Source organism: Asterias rubens, chromosome 22, assembly GCF_902459465.1.
Source record: "Asterias rubens chromosome 22, eAstRub1.3, whole genome shotgun sequence".
NCBI lineage: Eukaryota > Metazoa > Echinodermata > Asteroidea > Forcipulatida > Asteriidae > Asterias > Asterias rubens.
Genome location: NC_047083.1, coordinates 2,723,767 through 2,740,034, shown reverse-complemented (window position 1 = coordinate 2,740,034; position 16,268 = coordinate 2,723,767). Strand labels below are relative to the sequence as shown.

The following is a 16,268-nucleotide window of genomic DNA, read 5'->3' as shown; positions in this document are numbered from 1 at the left end:
TGTGTGAAATTCATTAATTCCACATGACCACCCCTACAAAAAAGTTTAAAGTCCCTCGAATGACCTCCGAACTACGCGCGCCGTAGATGATCATGACGTCACAGCTCACAAGCAAAATGGCGACCACTGCTGAGTTGACGCTTGAAAGAGGTAAGGAAATCCCTCATTTTGTTATTAATTGCTCAGAATTTTTATCAATTTGAATTATTGTTATGGTAGCACACAATATGAGCTTAACTTTGAAAGTATTTTGGGTTAAATTCTACCTTCTAAAAGTGTACTTTGAGATCGTATTTTACAATTAAAGTTAAGAATAAGAAGTTACGAATTTGACGAACGAAGTCATGATGATGAATTGATTGTCATTGATTGATGTCATTGTCATAAGAAAAGAAAATGCCTGCCCTGACTCAATTTGGGGCGAGATAGGTGGGGTTCATATTGGGATAATTGTATGGTAGTAGAGTAGTACGGGGTGTCCAGGGCGGGCAAGCTCGTGTTGTGTGGATGCACACAGACACAGGGCCGTTCTGCACACGGGATGGGATGGGGGGGGGGGTGGTGGCAGGAGGGCAAACATTCTGTGACGGCACAGCCACACCAAACATTTGGATAACTTTCCGTATGGCGCCACAACTTGTTCACCCTTTTGTACTAAAAGGGATATCTCATTGAGGTAAATTAGATATTATTTCATAATCATATCGAATAAAAAAGTGGTTATGCCATACGGAAACTTTTCCAAACATTCTTTGACGGCACAAAAACAGGCATCTCGCGGGCTCAGGGGCCCCGGGCAGGCGGAGATGGAAGACAATCGCAAAGACGGACACTTTTCCATGGGGGGGGGAGGGGCTCCAGAGTTTCAGTACTAGCCACTTGAGGCAAAACTCGGAAGGCTGGTGATTAGTGGCGTGCACAGAGATACGCGTGCTACAAACTCTGGCACACCATGCCATGTTCGTGGCCAGCAGCTGACGTGAAAGCTGAATGGGACCAATCATATTTCTCTATCACATTCACCATCATTTTTCTTGGCTTCGTTTTGGCCTCCACAATGGGATAAAAGAAAGTTTGGGGGAAAAAAAGATGACAGTGTTTTAGAAAATAGTGCAAACGAAAACTTAAGTTTTAATGAGCCAGAAGTGGCCACTTCAACCTGTGCATCCCCTTGTCACCCCAATACAGTTTTACCTAGTTCTAGCGATGTGACTGGGCCTCTGGCAGCAGGAGGAAGGAAATTGTGTCCCCAAAGATTGGGCAAACCAAAGCATGCCTTAATTAATTTTTGTTCTGTGCAATTCCAAATCCAATCAATTGTCAGACTATAAGTTTGGCCAAGGTATGCTGAATTGAAACAAGGTCTTTAGAATGTTGTGGAATGGTTGGCTTGTGCGTAAAGCGCTCGCCAAGGTGACCCCGGTTCGATTCCCAGCCAGGGCCATTGTGAGTTGAGTTGTGAGTTGGTTCTCTGCTGTGCCACGAGGGTTTGCCAGACCATCCGGGTTTTCCTTCACTCAGGAAAAATCAAACACTTTCGATCTTTGGCTGTGCTCCGTGGTTATAACGGGTTGATGTGGCTGGCAGCCAAAGACGCCCTTGCAAGCCTGCTTCTCGAACACGTTGTAGCCGTGTCCTTCGCAATTCAGCTCTTAGCTGCGAGTAAGCCCCCCCTTGAGTTATTTTTATTATTATTATTTGGTGTATCTAGGTTTGGAATAGATAATGTGCATTCTAGAGCATTATAAATGGTTATATCTTGGATGATTTTTGTAAACAAAAAATTAGTTTTTTTGTGTATCGACTGGGTCCACTAGGCCTATTGGTGAAAAAATCGAGTTGATTTTACAATAAACGCAAATAAGGCCAAATAAAAAAAAATACCAGTTGATCGTCCGGATTTTTCCTAAAAGAGGAAGATGAGGGCCTTTTTATTTTTTATTTTGTTTCCAAGATGGACGCTTAGTGTTTAAAATCGAACAGGCCACAAATTCTTTGAACTTATTTTAGTTCTGTTTGTTGCATGAGGACCCAGGTTAACCACAGGGTCAGATTATTACATTAAAAAGGTTTGCTGGTAGTAGGCATTCACTAATTTTGAGAGCATCTCGTTAGATTCGGGAAAAGCCTTTAGGCCAGTCCTTTCGAATGGATGGATTTAAAAACTAATTTAAAACATCGAAAATAAAAAATAGTACATGATATAGTTAAAGAAAGGATGCGGCTCCCAAAAAGGGTGTGGGTGGGAACGATCAACTGGTATTTTTTTTATTTGGCCTAAATCTTGACAGACTGAAATTAGCACGTATCGGCCCAATTGGCCAGCTTGTGCATGGGGAGCTGAATCCTGATAAAAACTTCACCAGGAAAAAACTGCATTCCCCCTTGTATAGAATGATTTATAAGCCTGCATGTATCTCACACAACCAGACGCAGTTTGACGCACATTAGATTGATGAAGCTTCCTCTAGTGCAAAGTCTTGTGTTATCCCCACCAGACCAGGGGGTGAAGGATGCAGCCTGCATCATGTAGATTGACATTAAAGGAACACAGTGCCTTGGATCGGTCGAGTTGGTCTATGAAAAGCGTTTGTAACCGTTTGTTATAAAATCGATATGGTTAGAAAGATGTTGTAAAAGTAGAATACAATGATCCACACAAACATGCCTCGAAATTGCACGGTTTTCCTTTTACCTCATCGACTAACACGGTCGGCAATTTATGGGAGTCAAATTTGTTGACTCCCACAAATGGCCGACCTTGTTAGTTCGCACAGTAAAAGGAAAACTACGCAATTTCGAGGCAAACTTGTGTGGATCATTGTATTCTACTTTTAAGACATCTTTCCAACCATATGCAATTTTGATAAAAAACGGTTACAAATGCTTTTTATAGACCAACTCGTCCGATCCAAGGCAACGTGTTCCTTTAATTCTCCTACATGTACCAAACAGTTGACCATGTTGACCCTGTTAAGTATAGGCCATGAGTTTCATCTTTGAGAGGACAAGGCCATTTTTATTTTGCAAAGGGCACTTTCAATACAGACCTGCCACAGGCTCTGTTGCCCTGCTCTTGGCCTTGGTTGCCCTTCAAAAGTTTTATATAGACTTTAAGATTGTACAAAATGAAAATGGCCTTTCCCTCCTCTCAATGATGAAGTTCCATGCTTGTGAATGGACAATTTCTGAAAGGGCGCCAAGTTGGGCTAAGAGCAATATAAATTTCTACTGGTCCAGTGGGATGAAAAGCCTTTATATTTGTCGGTCAGAATTTGTAATGAATATTTTTATTGTTCACATTTCTTCATAAAAAAAATAAAAATTTCAGGAAAAATATATGTTCTTTGTTTTGATGAATTTTCTCGAGGCTTACGCAGTCTATTGAAATTGATAGTGATGTCTTGCAACTCAAAGATTGTCTTCGGTAATTCGAGATGAAACATCAAGGAGTTTCCTTGACCCCACCTTGTCTTAAACTTCCTCTCTGGGAGTACATGTAGGAGATACTTCAGCGTCATTTGGGGGGACACTGTGTCGTCACCACAGAGCCAGAAAAGAACAGGGCCCAATTTCATAGAGCTGCTTAAGCATGAAATATTGCTCAACATTTGTCTGCTAAGCAGAAACGTGCAGGATACCAGTCACAAACTGTGACGTGATAGTTTGACTGGTAAGCATAATTTTGTTGTGCATAGCTTCTTTTTGGTGCTTAAGCAGCAGCCCTATGAAACTGGGCCCTGGTTTGTTTTGGATCGAGTCAAGCCTCAACATTTCTGCTGTCCGGTCGGTGCTGGACATTGATCTACCTCATAAGTTCCTTTTCCTGCTAGAGATTTGACAACTCTTACAGGTCGGGGAAGGATTTCGTCCAGCAATTTTGCATCTAAAGACTGAACCTGTTGTGTGCACACTGGATGCTGACATTGAGTTAGCAAATCTCGGTTGGTTGAGTAGCAAGTGAAACCTTTTGTGTAACATTTTGCTCTGCTATACAAGGGAAATCGTTCACTGCAAAGTCTTCAAGGAAATTAATATCTTGCGTCCCCTGCCACAAAAGTCATCTCAAGATAGATTGAGAATTGAAACAGTGACAGTTTTCTCGGAGTTATAAATTTTGACAGGTCTTTATAACGAGCCATTGAAGGATCACCTCGAGTATCTTGGAAGATCGTCCAAAACTGTTTCAAAATTTATCAGAATGTTAACGACCGGTAATTTCTCGTGTTTTGCAGATGTCTCAAGAGCTATTGCGCTTCTTCAACATCTTCAACAGGGTGAGTAGATCAACTAAAAAGTTATCCCTCCTAATTTTGTTGCATCGTGCAGGCATGTTGTTTGTGAGGACTAAGCAAGGGTATATTTTTTCCCGTTTTATTCTACCATTATTGCATAGTGTTTTAGTTAGGAATACATACATGTTTTAGCCGCACCAATCTAAATTTAGTAACCCCCTTCCACCGTATCACTTAAAAACTTGGGAAGTTGTGAATTAGACCTTAAACACTTGGGCCTCAGGGACTTAGCGTAATAGGGTAATCCCGTCATTGCGTCCTGTCCCTGCATCCTCTGTGATTGCACCAGACCAGACTTGCTACGTTTTGTGGCTTAGACCCCGACTGTCTTGTAGAATGTTTATCCAGGCAAAACTTTTTTTACATTCAAAGATGAAACTGAGGATCTAGGGTAAATTATTCTTGTACCTAATGTTGTCAAAAGGAATAGACCTTTATCACTCAGATTTCACGAAACTTTACGCAACTGCGTAAGTCCACTTGCGCAACGTTTATGGCGCAACTTACGCAATAAACAGTGCGCAAGTGGACTTACGCAGTTGCGTAAAGTTTCGTGAAATCGGCTGCAGGCCTGAAACATGTACATTACTCCACGGAGGCAACAAAGGCGATTGCCTCCATGCCCCCTGGTCATTAATGGCCTTTGTGCCCCTGAAATGCTCAAGTAAAAGTTTACAATTTTCTCATGGGGCATGTAGGGTGTCTTTACCAAGGAGAAAATGCCTGGGTGCCCTTGCCCTTTCAAAAACGAAGCACAGACCTGACTGTCTTATAGAATGTTTATATTCACATCAGAGGGATGAAATTGAGGCTCGAGGGTAAATTAGTCTGTCTCACAGGTTAGTCTGTCTGTTCTAGAAGGGCTAAAAAATACATGTGAAGGTCATTGTCCCTCGCTCTAATTGGGAAATTCAGTCCAAGTTTTTATGATTATACTTTTCTGACATCCTCGTTTTTCCTGCCTTTTAGCTCGTGATATACCTTCGCCAAAACTCATAGCACTTCAAAAGGTTCTGGAGAGTGAGTTCTTCACCGCAGTGCGAGAAGTTTACGAGCACGTCTACGAGACGGTGGACATACAGGGTGATCCGGAGATAAGAGCGAATGCAACGGCAAAAGTAAGATAGTCTGGACTCCTCTGAAAACACAGAAACTTTTTCATGATCAACAAACGGTCAATCCTAAGAATAAACTATAAATAGTAGTAAACTTGCTGGTACATAAACAACCATGTAATAATTCTCTTTTACGGAGTGTTGGCTCTGAAAGAGAGCTGGTTTGGTCTTGATGTTACGAAGAAATCAATCCTTAAAAGTCAACATGGCACTTTGCCTAGTACCCTGCATTTAAGTAGGAAGATCTCTTTGTGCTGCTTTATCAGGGATTTTTTTTTTTTTATTATTATATTTTATAGCTTAGATCAAATTCATTAAGAAAATGAAGACAGAAGCATAAATGAAACCCTCTATATTTTAGAGTAGTGCTTTCAAAACCAAAGATAAATTAAGTAAGCAGGCTTCGAACCCGCAAGCTTTTGCACTCGCAAGCTTTCACCCTTTGCGCTAATGGTTCCAGGGTTTTTTTCCATAGCCTATCACATCTGTTTTAAAATGAGGCCCAGGCAAAGTTTAAATCTTTAAAAAATAAGTTTATAATGTTGCAAAGACTGTCAAACAATTTAACTATCCCTATAACAATCAGAAACTGATCCTAACTTGTAGTCGCACTTTTCAACCCCCTTTTCTAAAGGCAACAGTAGCAGCCTTCGCAGCAAGTGAAGGCCACGCCCATCCTCGTGTCGTCGAACTCCCCAAGACAGATGAGGGGCTTGGCTTCAACGTAATGGGGGGCCGGGAGCAGAACTCACCCATCTACATCTCAAGAATCATCCCCGGTGGCGTGGCGGACCGACACAGAGGGCTGAAGAGAGGAGACCAGTTGTTGTCCGTCAACGGAATTGTAAGAAATTATTATCAGAAAGGCTCCTTCTATCGCCTATCTTCTACATCGATTCCATTGATAAGTTTAAGATAGCTTTAAAGACGCACCTATTTAGAAATTTTATTCATGAATTTTTGTTTGGTACCTACATGTATTTGTATTTTGTTGTCTTTTTTCTCTGCAGCGTACAGAGACATGTTTTATCACTATTATAAAAATGGTTAACTATTATTATTATTATTATTATTATTATTATTATTATTATTATTATTATTATTATTATTATTATTATTATTATTATTATTATTATTATTATTATTATTATTATTATTATTATTATTATTATTATTATTATTATTATTATTATTATTATTATTATTATTATTATTATTATTATGAACATTTTCAGGAAACGCCTTTAAATATTTTTGTTCTCGTAACGCTCATCTTTGTCTTCTTGATTCTCGTCTTTCTGTTCAGCGCTTTGATCTCTTTGTAAAGGCGCTTTATAAATACCTATTACTGTTATTGTTGATATTGTTTTTATTATGTATTTGTTGCGTGTCATGGCTGAGATTACCGGATCCAAGCTCCGGTGTTGTCAGCAGCAGAGTGTGGTCAAGACACTTGTGCCTGTGAGCAAGGCACTCAACCATAATCTATACATAGATTTTTGTAGTCTCATTTGGGAGGCGGTTTCGGTCTTAAACTTCTCGGAGCTCTGTTATCATTTATTATCATCTTGTGTGGTTTTTGTTTTATTGATTGATTTCTTGTATATTTAATTTAACTCTTAGTAATTTTTCTATTTTTATTATTGTACATTTTAGAGACAGGTCATTAGTTTTCAGTACTTTAGAAGTTTCAGAACTTATGTTCAGGTTTACAGCTGTCAGTTAATTTCTAAATTGTGTTTTCTTGTATTAGGCCTATTGTATTGTGGCCTGTTTTTGCAGCACTATAGTTTAAGTTTTTTAGTGGTTACGTTTACGCGTGTTTTTAAGAGGATCACAAAGTTCCTTTTTCTGTTTAAAGATGTTTTATATCGGCATGTTTAATGGCTTCGTGTTTTACATCTTTATATCTGTAAAGTGCCTTGACTACCTTTAGTTATTATTTTTTGGTATAGTCCGTTGAAGGAGAACAACATGAAAAAGCTGTAGAACTTTTGAAATCGGCCAAGGACAGGGTCAAGCTTGTCGTTCGATACACACCGAAGGTTTTGGAAGAGATGGAAGCAAGATTTGACCGACAAAGGGCAGCGCGCCGACATAACATCAACCAAATGAGTCCAGACAGGTTAGTTAACCCTCCTACTCTATGACCATTTAATATAATCCACTGTCAGGGCTGTATGCTTTCGTTTTTAGGGGGCAAAGGGCACTAAGTCATTTTCTCCTTGGTAAAGGGCACCCTATGATGAAATTGTAAATTTCTGCTGTAGCATTTCAAGGGCACCAAGGCAATGACCAGGGGGCATGGAGGCAATCGCTTCCGTTGCCTCCGTGAAGTATCAGGCATGCAATTTCATCTTTACAGATTGTCAACTTTCTGATGTTTTTAATACATATGAATTTTTGTTTTTGTCTCTCACAGTGTGTAATTTCTACCAATATATTCTTCATCATCAAGTGTTGTGGGTTTGTGGTCTCAATAAGTCACGCGTTATCGTCATCGTATGTGCCCTAACTGTATGTAAACTTTCTGGATTTTCACGATTTTTAACATTAATTAGTATTCAAAAAAAGGTATTACGTTAAGTATGTCATCTGACTATGGAGTGCGCTGTACAAATTTGAAGATTGGCGCAGATTGAGTGGACATTTTTTTTTTTTTTTCCATTTTTTTTATGTGTCTCGAGTAGAATTGTCTCATAGGGCAACCATCCGTTTTTTTATTTAGATGGATTGGTTAAAAAGAATTTGAATTTAAAGTTAGCAGCAATTTCCGTTAGAGGGCGCTTTGTCGATTCAAAGTTAACGCATTTGATTCATTGATAGTTATGATTTAAAGATGTAAATACTTACCTGAGGATTTGTAGATCATCAAATTTATTTCTTTTCATTTTCCTTTTTTTTATATCAATCAAAATATTTATTACCGAGTGTCATGATACTATATATAAACGTTTATCAGCATTGAAGGAATTAACCCTCCTACTGTGTGACCATTTATTATAATTACTGCCTGTGGTTTTGAATGATATAAACTCTGCCAACCTGCAATAATGATACCTTAAGTTGTGAATGCATCTACACTACATAGTCAACCCTCCTACTGTCAGACTTTTCAAAATCATCCACTTTGGTTTTGAATTCTGGATAAATGAGCCCAGACGGGTAAGTCAACCTTTCTACTGTGTGACCTTTTAATATTATCCACTGTGGTTTTAAATGATAGATAAATTATACCAGCCTGCAATACGATAACATGTGGTGAATGCATATTACACAGTACACAGTCAGTTCTGTGCACAGTTGTGCCACCATACAGTTGAATGGTTTCAAATGGTCGGTCAACTTGCTGGAAAACAATCCCAAGAGTAGGAGGTTTAATACCATGTAGACATTAGGTATAAAGGATGCCAGGCAGGATCTGGCAATAATAGCGTGTCTAAAAGTTTTTTGTAAATTTTAAAGGCGTCAAAATTGCTGACTTCTACATATTTTACATGACAGAAAAGAAGGGCCAGGGCTCGAAAAAAACATTGTACTTCAAGCCATAGGTCAATGATTTTAACACAAGGGCCATTTAACTTCAGGCCAGACTTTGGTCTTGTGTTTTTCAAATGAATAACAATGCTTCACTGTGTATTATCTTTAATGGGGAAAAAACAGGGCAGCTGCACTGTTCTTGTCTTGTTTTGGTGTGGAGGAAAGGGTGCGGCAAATGGCTATTCCCTGGGTGTTTGCAAGGGTTGGCAATTCTAGTCTGAACAGCACAACCATATTGTTCTTGTCTTGTTTGGGTGTTGAGGAAAGAAAGGGTGCGGCAGCAAAAAGGGGAGGGAGGGGTGCCTTTGTCATCTCCCAATTATCCATGAACAAAATTTTGACATCTTAAGTATGTGTCACCAAGTATACTTAGCAAGTCTAGAAGAAGCGATTGTCATTTTGTTCAAGAATTGATGACCCCGACGTTGCTTCTCAAAACAAACGCTTGGTTTTGTTTTGACGTCATTCCCAAGGATGTGGGGAATTGTCGTTAAACAGTAAGTCGTTTGTTCAGAAAGATTTTGGGAAGTCGTTAATTTGTAGAAGCTTCCTCTATAGATGGACTCCACCTTTAAGGGACAAATTAAAGGAGCACTCTCTGGCACCTTATTTGAGCTTTTAAGATCGAATCTTTGAAATCATTTACTTTTAAATGATTTTGGGGTTGAACAAAGAATGTTGACTAGAGTGGGAATCGAACCAACGACCTCCGGATTAACTTGCCGGCGCTCTACTAACTGAGCTATCTAGCCCTATGGTGGCAGTCCCCCCTATTTTGTCAATATTTTTGGTGACTTCTTTATTAGGAAACCCTCCCTCTAAGGGAGGGATTAAAGGTGCACTAACCTTGAATCTTGATTCATAATTTGTTTAATACTGGTTTATTACAAAACATTTTTAAAAGCTCTTTACCGAATCGAAAGGATAGATTTTGTGTGGATATCAAATATAACGATCTGCTAGTATCAACTTTTCAAAATCAAGTTGGAATTTTGTCCACGGTTACTTTGTAAGAGTTAATTTCTACTGACTCCTCTTCATTTCATTTATTGATTGATTCTGGTTGTGAAGCAACGGACTCTCAGAAAAGCGAACTAAGTCGCTGAACCCATTGGACCCCTTGCATGTGATGGACGTCACACGCTCAAAAGACACCCTCACTGAGGTTAAAAAGTGCCCTCACTGGGGTCAAAGGAGGCAAATGATTGGACGATAGCTGTTCTATGTGCGTGAAAATGTGCACGTCAGTGTACTGTTTTCACGTTATGCAAGGGGTCTAATGACCCATTTCACCTGACGTCATCATCAGAAAAATCTTGAATGCGCCATACTGGTGGGCAATTCACTGTGCGTTTTTATATATAACTCTATGCTGTGCGTTATGCAGTGAAGTGCACATTTTAGGCGATGCGGCGTTAATACACGTAAACCTAACTGCCCACCAACATGGTGAGCGTGGCATCAGTCGTCGCGTTTGACGCGCATGAGAGAGAAGACGATGAAGAGGTTTCGGTTTTAGACATGGGAGGAAAGCCCTAGAAAGTTATTCCCGGGAAAACCCAAGCAGTCAGGTAGGGACTGAAAAGCCAATCCACATAGTGCCCCCGGTGGGATTTGAACCAGGGTTCGCGAGGTGAAAGGCGAGGCCAGACGCCACTATACCAACCTGAACACCCACCTTTGGCTTTCCCCCAAATATAGAAGCCATACTGGTGTAGATTGATGACTTAATTTATGTACATTATTTTTAACTTGTTAATGGTAGTCTGATATGTTAACCATTTAATTGTATGAGAAATATAAACACTAATATTAAAGACCTTATCAGTAAGTGTAAAATAACAACTTTTGTTGTCGCTTTTTGTCTTACATTTTTATTTTTGTTGTGTGTCGTGGCCGAGCTGTTAAGTGCACCAGACTCGAGCTCTGGAGCCAATTTCTGTGCTCACTATAGCAGGCCTAACTATAGCTAGGCTTATTATAATAATAATAATAATTTGGGGGACTAATCGTCCTTACTCGCAGCTAGAGCTGAATTGCGAAGGACGCGGCTACAACGTGTTCGAGAAGCAGGCATGCAAGGGCGCATTCAGCTGCCAGCCACATCAACCCATTATGACCACGGAGCACAGCCAAGATTGAAAGTGTTTGAATTTTTTCCTAAGGGAGGAAAACCGGATTGTCTGGAAAACCCTCGTGGCACAGCAGAGAACCAACGCACAACTCAACTCACAAATGGCCCCGACCGGGAGTCGAACCGGGGTCACCTTGGTGAGAGGCGAGCGCTTTACGCACAAGCCAACCATGCCACCTAAAAGACAACCTAATTTTGAAGGTTAGAAAAGAAAAATAGCGTGCCAGCTTGTACGTTCACCATGGAGTTACATTGTTTTGCGTCATTCATTTTCATGAAGGTAACAGAAGGTCAGAATGCCTTTTTGTGGCTTAGTCTTGGTTCCAAGACCTATGCATGGATTATTTCCCAGCCTCACTACAGGCAGTGCGTCGTATCGCCCGTTAGCTATACGCAAGGCAATTATAAGTTCAATTTCCAGCTTCCACAGTCGTCAACCCAAATGAAATGAAGAAGAAAAGGATGCCGTCTGTCTGGTAATCACGTTACATTACGTTTACGTTGCGTTATGTTACGTTACGGTACATTACGTTACGTTACGTTACGTTATGTTACGTTACGTTTTGTTACGTTACGAGTAACCAAGACTAAGCAACGCTATGAAATAGCAACTTGTGCAGTTTAGCAGCGCTATGAAATTAGGCCCTGGTTCTGATCAGTAGAGGATGGGTTAGTTCGAGTCCAGGTCGTGGCATTTCGTCAAATAATCACAGACACAATCGGTTTTAGTTTAAACATTGACTTTTTTTTATTTGAGACTGCTGTGTGGTACACTGTACCTATTTTTTCCTTTTATGCAACGTGCATTTTACATCTTGCTGTCGAGTATATAGACATAATTGACATAGTTCAAGTAACTGAGCTTAACAAAAAATTAATCAATTAAAACCTTTCACCAATTGTATTACATTTAACGGGAGGGTATACCAGATAAGAATAAACTATAAATAATAGTAAACTTACGAGTACAACCATGTAATGATTCTCTTTGAGGGAGTGTGTTGGCTCGGAAAAGATCCAGTTTGGTCTCCGGTTTGGAGGGTATACCTTCGGTAACTAATAAAAAAATCTTAGTGACCATAAAACCTTACTTTTGTGTCCAGCGCTTTTAAAGGCACTGGACACTATTGGTAATTGTCAAAGATCCGTCTTCTCTCTTGGTGTATCTCAACATCTGCACAAAGTAACAAATCTGTAAAAATTTGAGATCAATTAGTCGTCGAAGTTGCAAGATAATAATAAAAGAAAAAACACCCTTGTCACACGGAATTGTGTGCTTTCAGATGCTTGATTTCGAGACCTCAAAATCTAATTCCGAGGTCTTTTCATAGTGGAAAATTACTTCTTTCTCGAAAACTATGTTTCTTCAGAGAGAGCCGTTTCACACAATGTTTTATACTATCAACAGCTCCACATCACTCAGTACCAAGTAAGGTTTTATATGCTAATAATTATTTTGAGTAATTACCAATAGTGTCCAGCGCTTTTAAGTCTCGTAAAAGGATGGCGTATTGATGCCCTTTTAGGACGAAGATTGCATTCATTCCAGTTTTTTAAATATATACCTGAGAAAATTTAAATAGAGTAACATGAACTAGGCGATTATCTTTTTTAGGGATGATATTTGGTGCTTTGGACAAAAATCAGGAACATTGAATTGAACACAATACTTGTTCATAGGGTGTAGGGTTTATTAGGCTCCCAGGCTATAGACAATGTGACCTCTGACGTCCTTGAAAAACCATAACATAATTTGTGTTTTGCCAGCCAGCTAGAAAGTACACGCAATCTTACCATGACTACGCGACTTTTTGCCCGGCAAAACATGGCGTATACAGTGTTTTGTCAACAGAGGGCAGTTTGAATGTAAACATACGTCACATCGTCTACATGTATATCGCAGCTTTTCAGATCTTTATTCGCTTTTAATATTGTACTATTTTCTTGTATAAAGCACTAAAGATTGCTCTATACATGTACATATGTCCACTAATAATAAAACTATTACACACACAGACGGGGGGGGTGCTACCCTTGAAACTTTGCATGGTGGAAATACGATATAGAAAGGTTTGCGGTAACACCATGTAATGACTATCTCTAATGAATTGGGGTGGTTCTGGAAAGAACCGTTGGTTTAAACTCGACGTTTCGATCAGTATGCTCTGATCGTCTTCTTGAGAAAGCAGGGGGAAGAATATGAACAAGTATTGTGTTCTTTCTGTTAAGATTGATTTGGCGCATTATAAATACCTGTTATTATTATTTCCATTGAACAACACTAAATTCCACTGTAGCGTACTTTTTTTTTCTGCAATCACTAATTCATGACCTTCAGTCTGCCCTCTGAACCCATTCAAAGGCTGCTTCTCATTCCAATGCATGGAAAATCATCTGGGACTGTTTTGGGGAAATCCCCTTTTGATATTTATAATGCAGAATAGGGCCTATATAGATTCTTTGATAACTACATGTCATTCCAGAAAACATCATTGAAGCGAAGCATACCCACTGAGCAGAGCACAGATGTTTCATCAATTGCTTTACCAATTTAGACAATTTATTTTTTATCATACATATGTTTCCGACATCACTTTTTACAGCCATTATATTTGGTACTTTTTTACAAAATAGAAGGACAGTTTAATTGATTATAAGGGCTGACCTTCATGTGGTGTGTAGCTTTTAAAGTCTTTTATGTACAAAACACAATGTCCACAGATTTACATTAAACTTACACAGTTTGAAGACAATGATGGTAGAAAGCTTCCCTTAAAATATTACTAACTGAGGTGCTGTAGTTTGTTGAGAAATGAGTAAAACAATGTCATAATTTTTTTTTTTCTGTTGTAGCATGTTAAAGGAACGGTCGAGTTGGTCTTTGAAAAGCGTTTGTTATAATATGCATATGGGTAGAAAGATGCTGTAAAAGTAGAATACAATGATCCACACAAACATGCCTCCAAATTGCACGGTTTTCCTTTTACCTCGTCGACTAACACGGTCGGCCGTTTATGGGAATCAAATTTTTGACCGACCGTGTTTGTTCGCACAGTAAAAGGAAAACCACGCAATTTCGAGGGAAACTTGTGTGGATCTTTGTATTCTACTTTTAAACTTTCTTTCTAACCATATGCATTATATAACAAACGGTTATAAACGCTTTTTTATAGACCAACTCGTCCGATCCAAGGCAACGTGTTCCTTTAAAATGTATTAACTAGTTATGGTATGTTAAGTTATAATATCATTTAATGGTTAATGGTTAATACATTTTTACATGTTAAAATAATTTCCGTCTCACTGAGACGAAAATTATTTTGTGACTTGTTTTACTCATTTCTCAAAAACTACAGCACCTCAGTAAGTAATACTTGAAGGCAAGCTTTCTACTATCATTATCTTCAAACCCTGTTAGTTTAATGTAAATCTGTGGACATTTTGAAAAAGTACCCAAATCCTTGAACCACAATTTTGCAGATTTTTTTTCCAAGGGCAAATTTGGGTGAAAATAGCTCTCTGCGATTGTATGTTTTCGAAGCGCATTTTTTAAACAAGTACTCTATGTTTTTTTGCTTGCGTTTCCACACCAGAATACAACCAATGACAATTCCAATAAATTTGTTTCTATTTTAAAAATATTTATGAGTGAACATTTTGTGGAAATTAGTTCTTATGTTTTCAGAAAGATTCTCTTGCAAGTTTTGGTGAAAACAGCACGCTGCGAATGCATGTTTTAGAATCCCTTTTTTTAAACACATACTCAAAAGTAATTTGTTTACATTTCCACAACAGTATACACCAATGACAATTCCAATGAATTTGTTTCTGTTTTAAAGTTATTTATTAGCGAAGTTTTGTTAAATTAGTGCACATGTGTTTCAGTGAGATTCTTTTGCAAGTTTTGATGTAAACAGCATGCTACGCTTGTACAACCGATGACAACTCTAATAAATTTGTTTTGAAAATTACAGCAGCTTTGATTTGACTGACTATAAGCTTTTACAAGGAAAACCGCCAAGTCATTTTGCTACAAATACCAACACTACAACTATGTTTTGCACAACCGCTTTATTTCGAATGCACGACGCTTCATTTAGAATGCAAACTCTGGTGTTTCTGATCAGTAGAGTATGGGTTCGAATCCCCAGCCGTGACACTTTGTGTCCTTAAGCAAGACACTTAACCATTGCTTCCTCCTTCTGATGGGACGTAAAGCCGTTGGCCTCATGTGTTGCGTAACACATGTAAAAGAACCCAGTGCACTTATCGAAAAGAGAATGGGTTCGCCCCGGTGTTCCTGGCTGTGGCTGCTGTATGCTAAACAATTGGGTCTCAGAATTCATCACTGCAATAACCTATCTTTCTGAAAGTTTGTATATACTCAGCGCCTTGAGTACCTCGTTTGGTAGATACGTGCGCTATATAAGACTTTGATATTATTATTATTATTTTTTACTTTTTATTTTGAGACAATTTCGTACAATATCTATCACATGACAACATCATCAAATTAATCTTGGTTCTGCTGTGCGTTTCTAGGGTAACATATACATGTAGACATATATAGTTCATCTCTTCACCATTCAATTTTTTAGGGTTTAAATTTAAATACAACATACCGTGAACCAGTAAATATGCTTCCTCTCAAAAGGGTTATAGTAAATTTAATATTAACAAATTCCGGTCTCGTGTTCATGTAGCATGGTCCTCCCTAGGATCTCTGTTTTCACTCATCAATAAAAATGGTACTTACCCATAAACACAGCTAAGCCCAGTTACATGGCTCTGCTTACCGCCGAATTCGGCGCTTACGATCACGATTCCCCACTTACGTGCAAGCGCAGAATTTCTGCGCTTGCCTTGTAAGCGGAGAATGCCTAGTAACGTGGAATACGCGCGCACAGAAGCCAAAATTCGCCGCTTAAGCAGTGAAATACGCTTGCAGTTGGCACAGAATTCCCTGCTTCCGTAAGTGCTGATTCTGTGCTTACGGTAAGCAGAGCCATGAAATTGGGCCCTGATTTATTTAGGTATGTGGTTGGTTGTTGTTTTTCCCCCCGACTTCAGGATTTTTCAATGATATCCCTGTAGCTTAAGATTAGAGGCAAACTTGCCTTAAAGGCCGAGTCCAACTGCAGCGATAACGAAAACGATCACGACGCAAAGAGAATGCATTGTTTT

General features: G+C 39.0%; 1 protein-coding gene across 1 annotated transcript; it reads left to right on the top strand.

The window, feature by feature from the left end:
* The first annotated feature begins 92 nt into the window (after positions 1-92).
* On the top strand, positions 93-9,672 carry LOC117304964 (protein lin-7 homolog C-like). Its single transcript, XM_033789624.1, has 6 exons — positions 93-150; positions 4,236-4,277; positions 5,265-5,413; positions 6,045-6,254; positions 7,366-7,535; positions 7,833-9,672. Exons 1-6 carry the CDS (start codon positions 93-95, stop codon positions 7,837-7,839), a joined length of 636 nt encoding a protein of 211 aa, XP_033645515.1. The 3' UTR covers positions 7,840-9,672.
* The last annotated feature ends 6,596 nt before the right edge of the window (positions 9,673-16,268 follow it).

Coding starts and splice junctions, on each gene's coding strand:
- LOC117304964 (XM_033789624.1), top strand. CDS start 93: ATGACGTCACAGCTCACAAGCAAAATGGCGACCACTGCTGAGTTGACG. Junction 151..4,235: donor TGAGTTGACGCTTGAAAGAG/GTAAGGAAATCC, acceptor CGTGTTTTGCAG/ATGTCTCAAGAGCTATTGCG. Junction 5,414..6,044: donor GAGCGAATGCAACGGCAAAA/GTAAGATAGTCT, acceptor CCTTTTCTAAAG/GCAACAGTAGCAGCCTTCGC.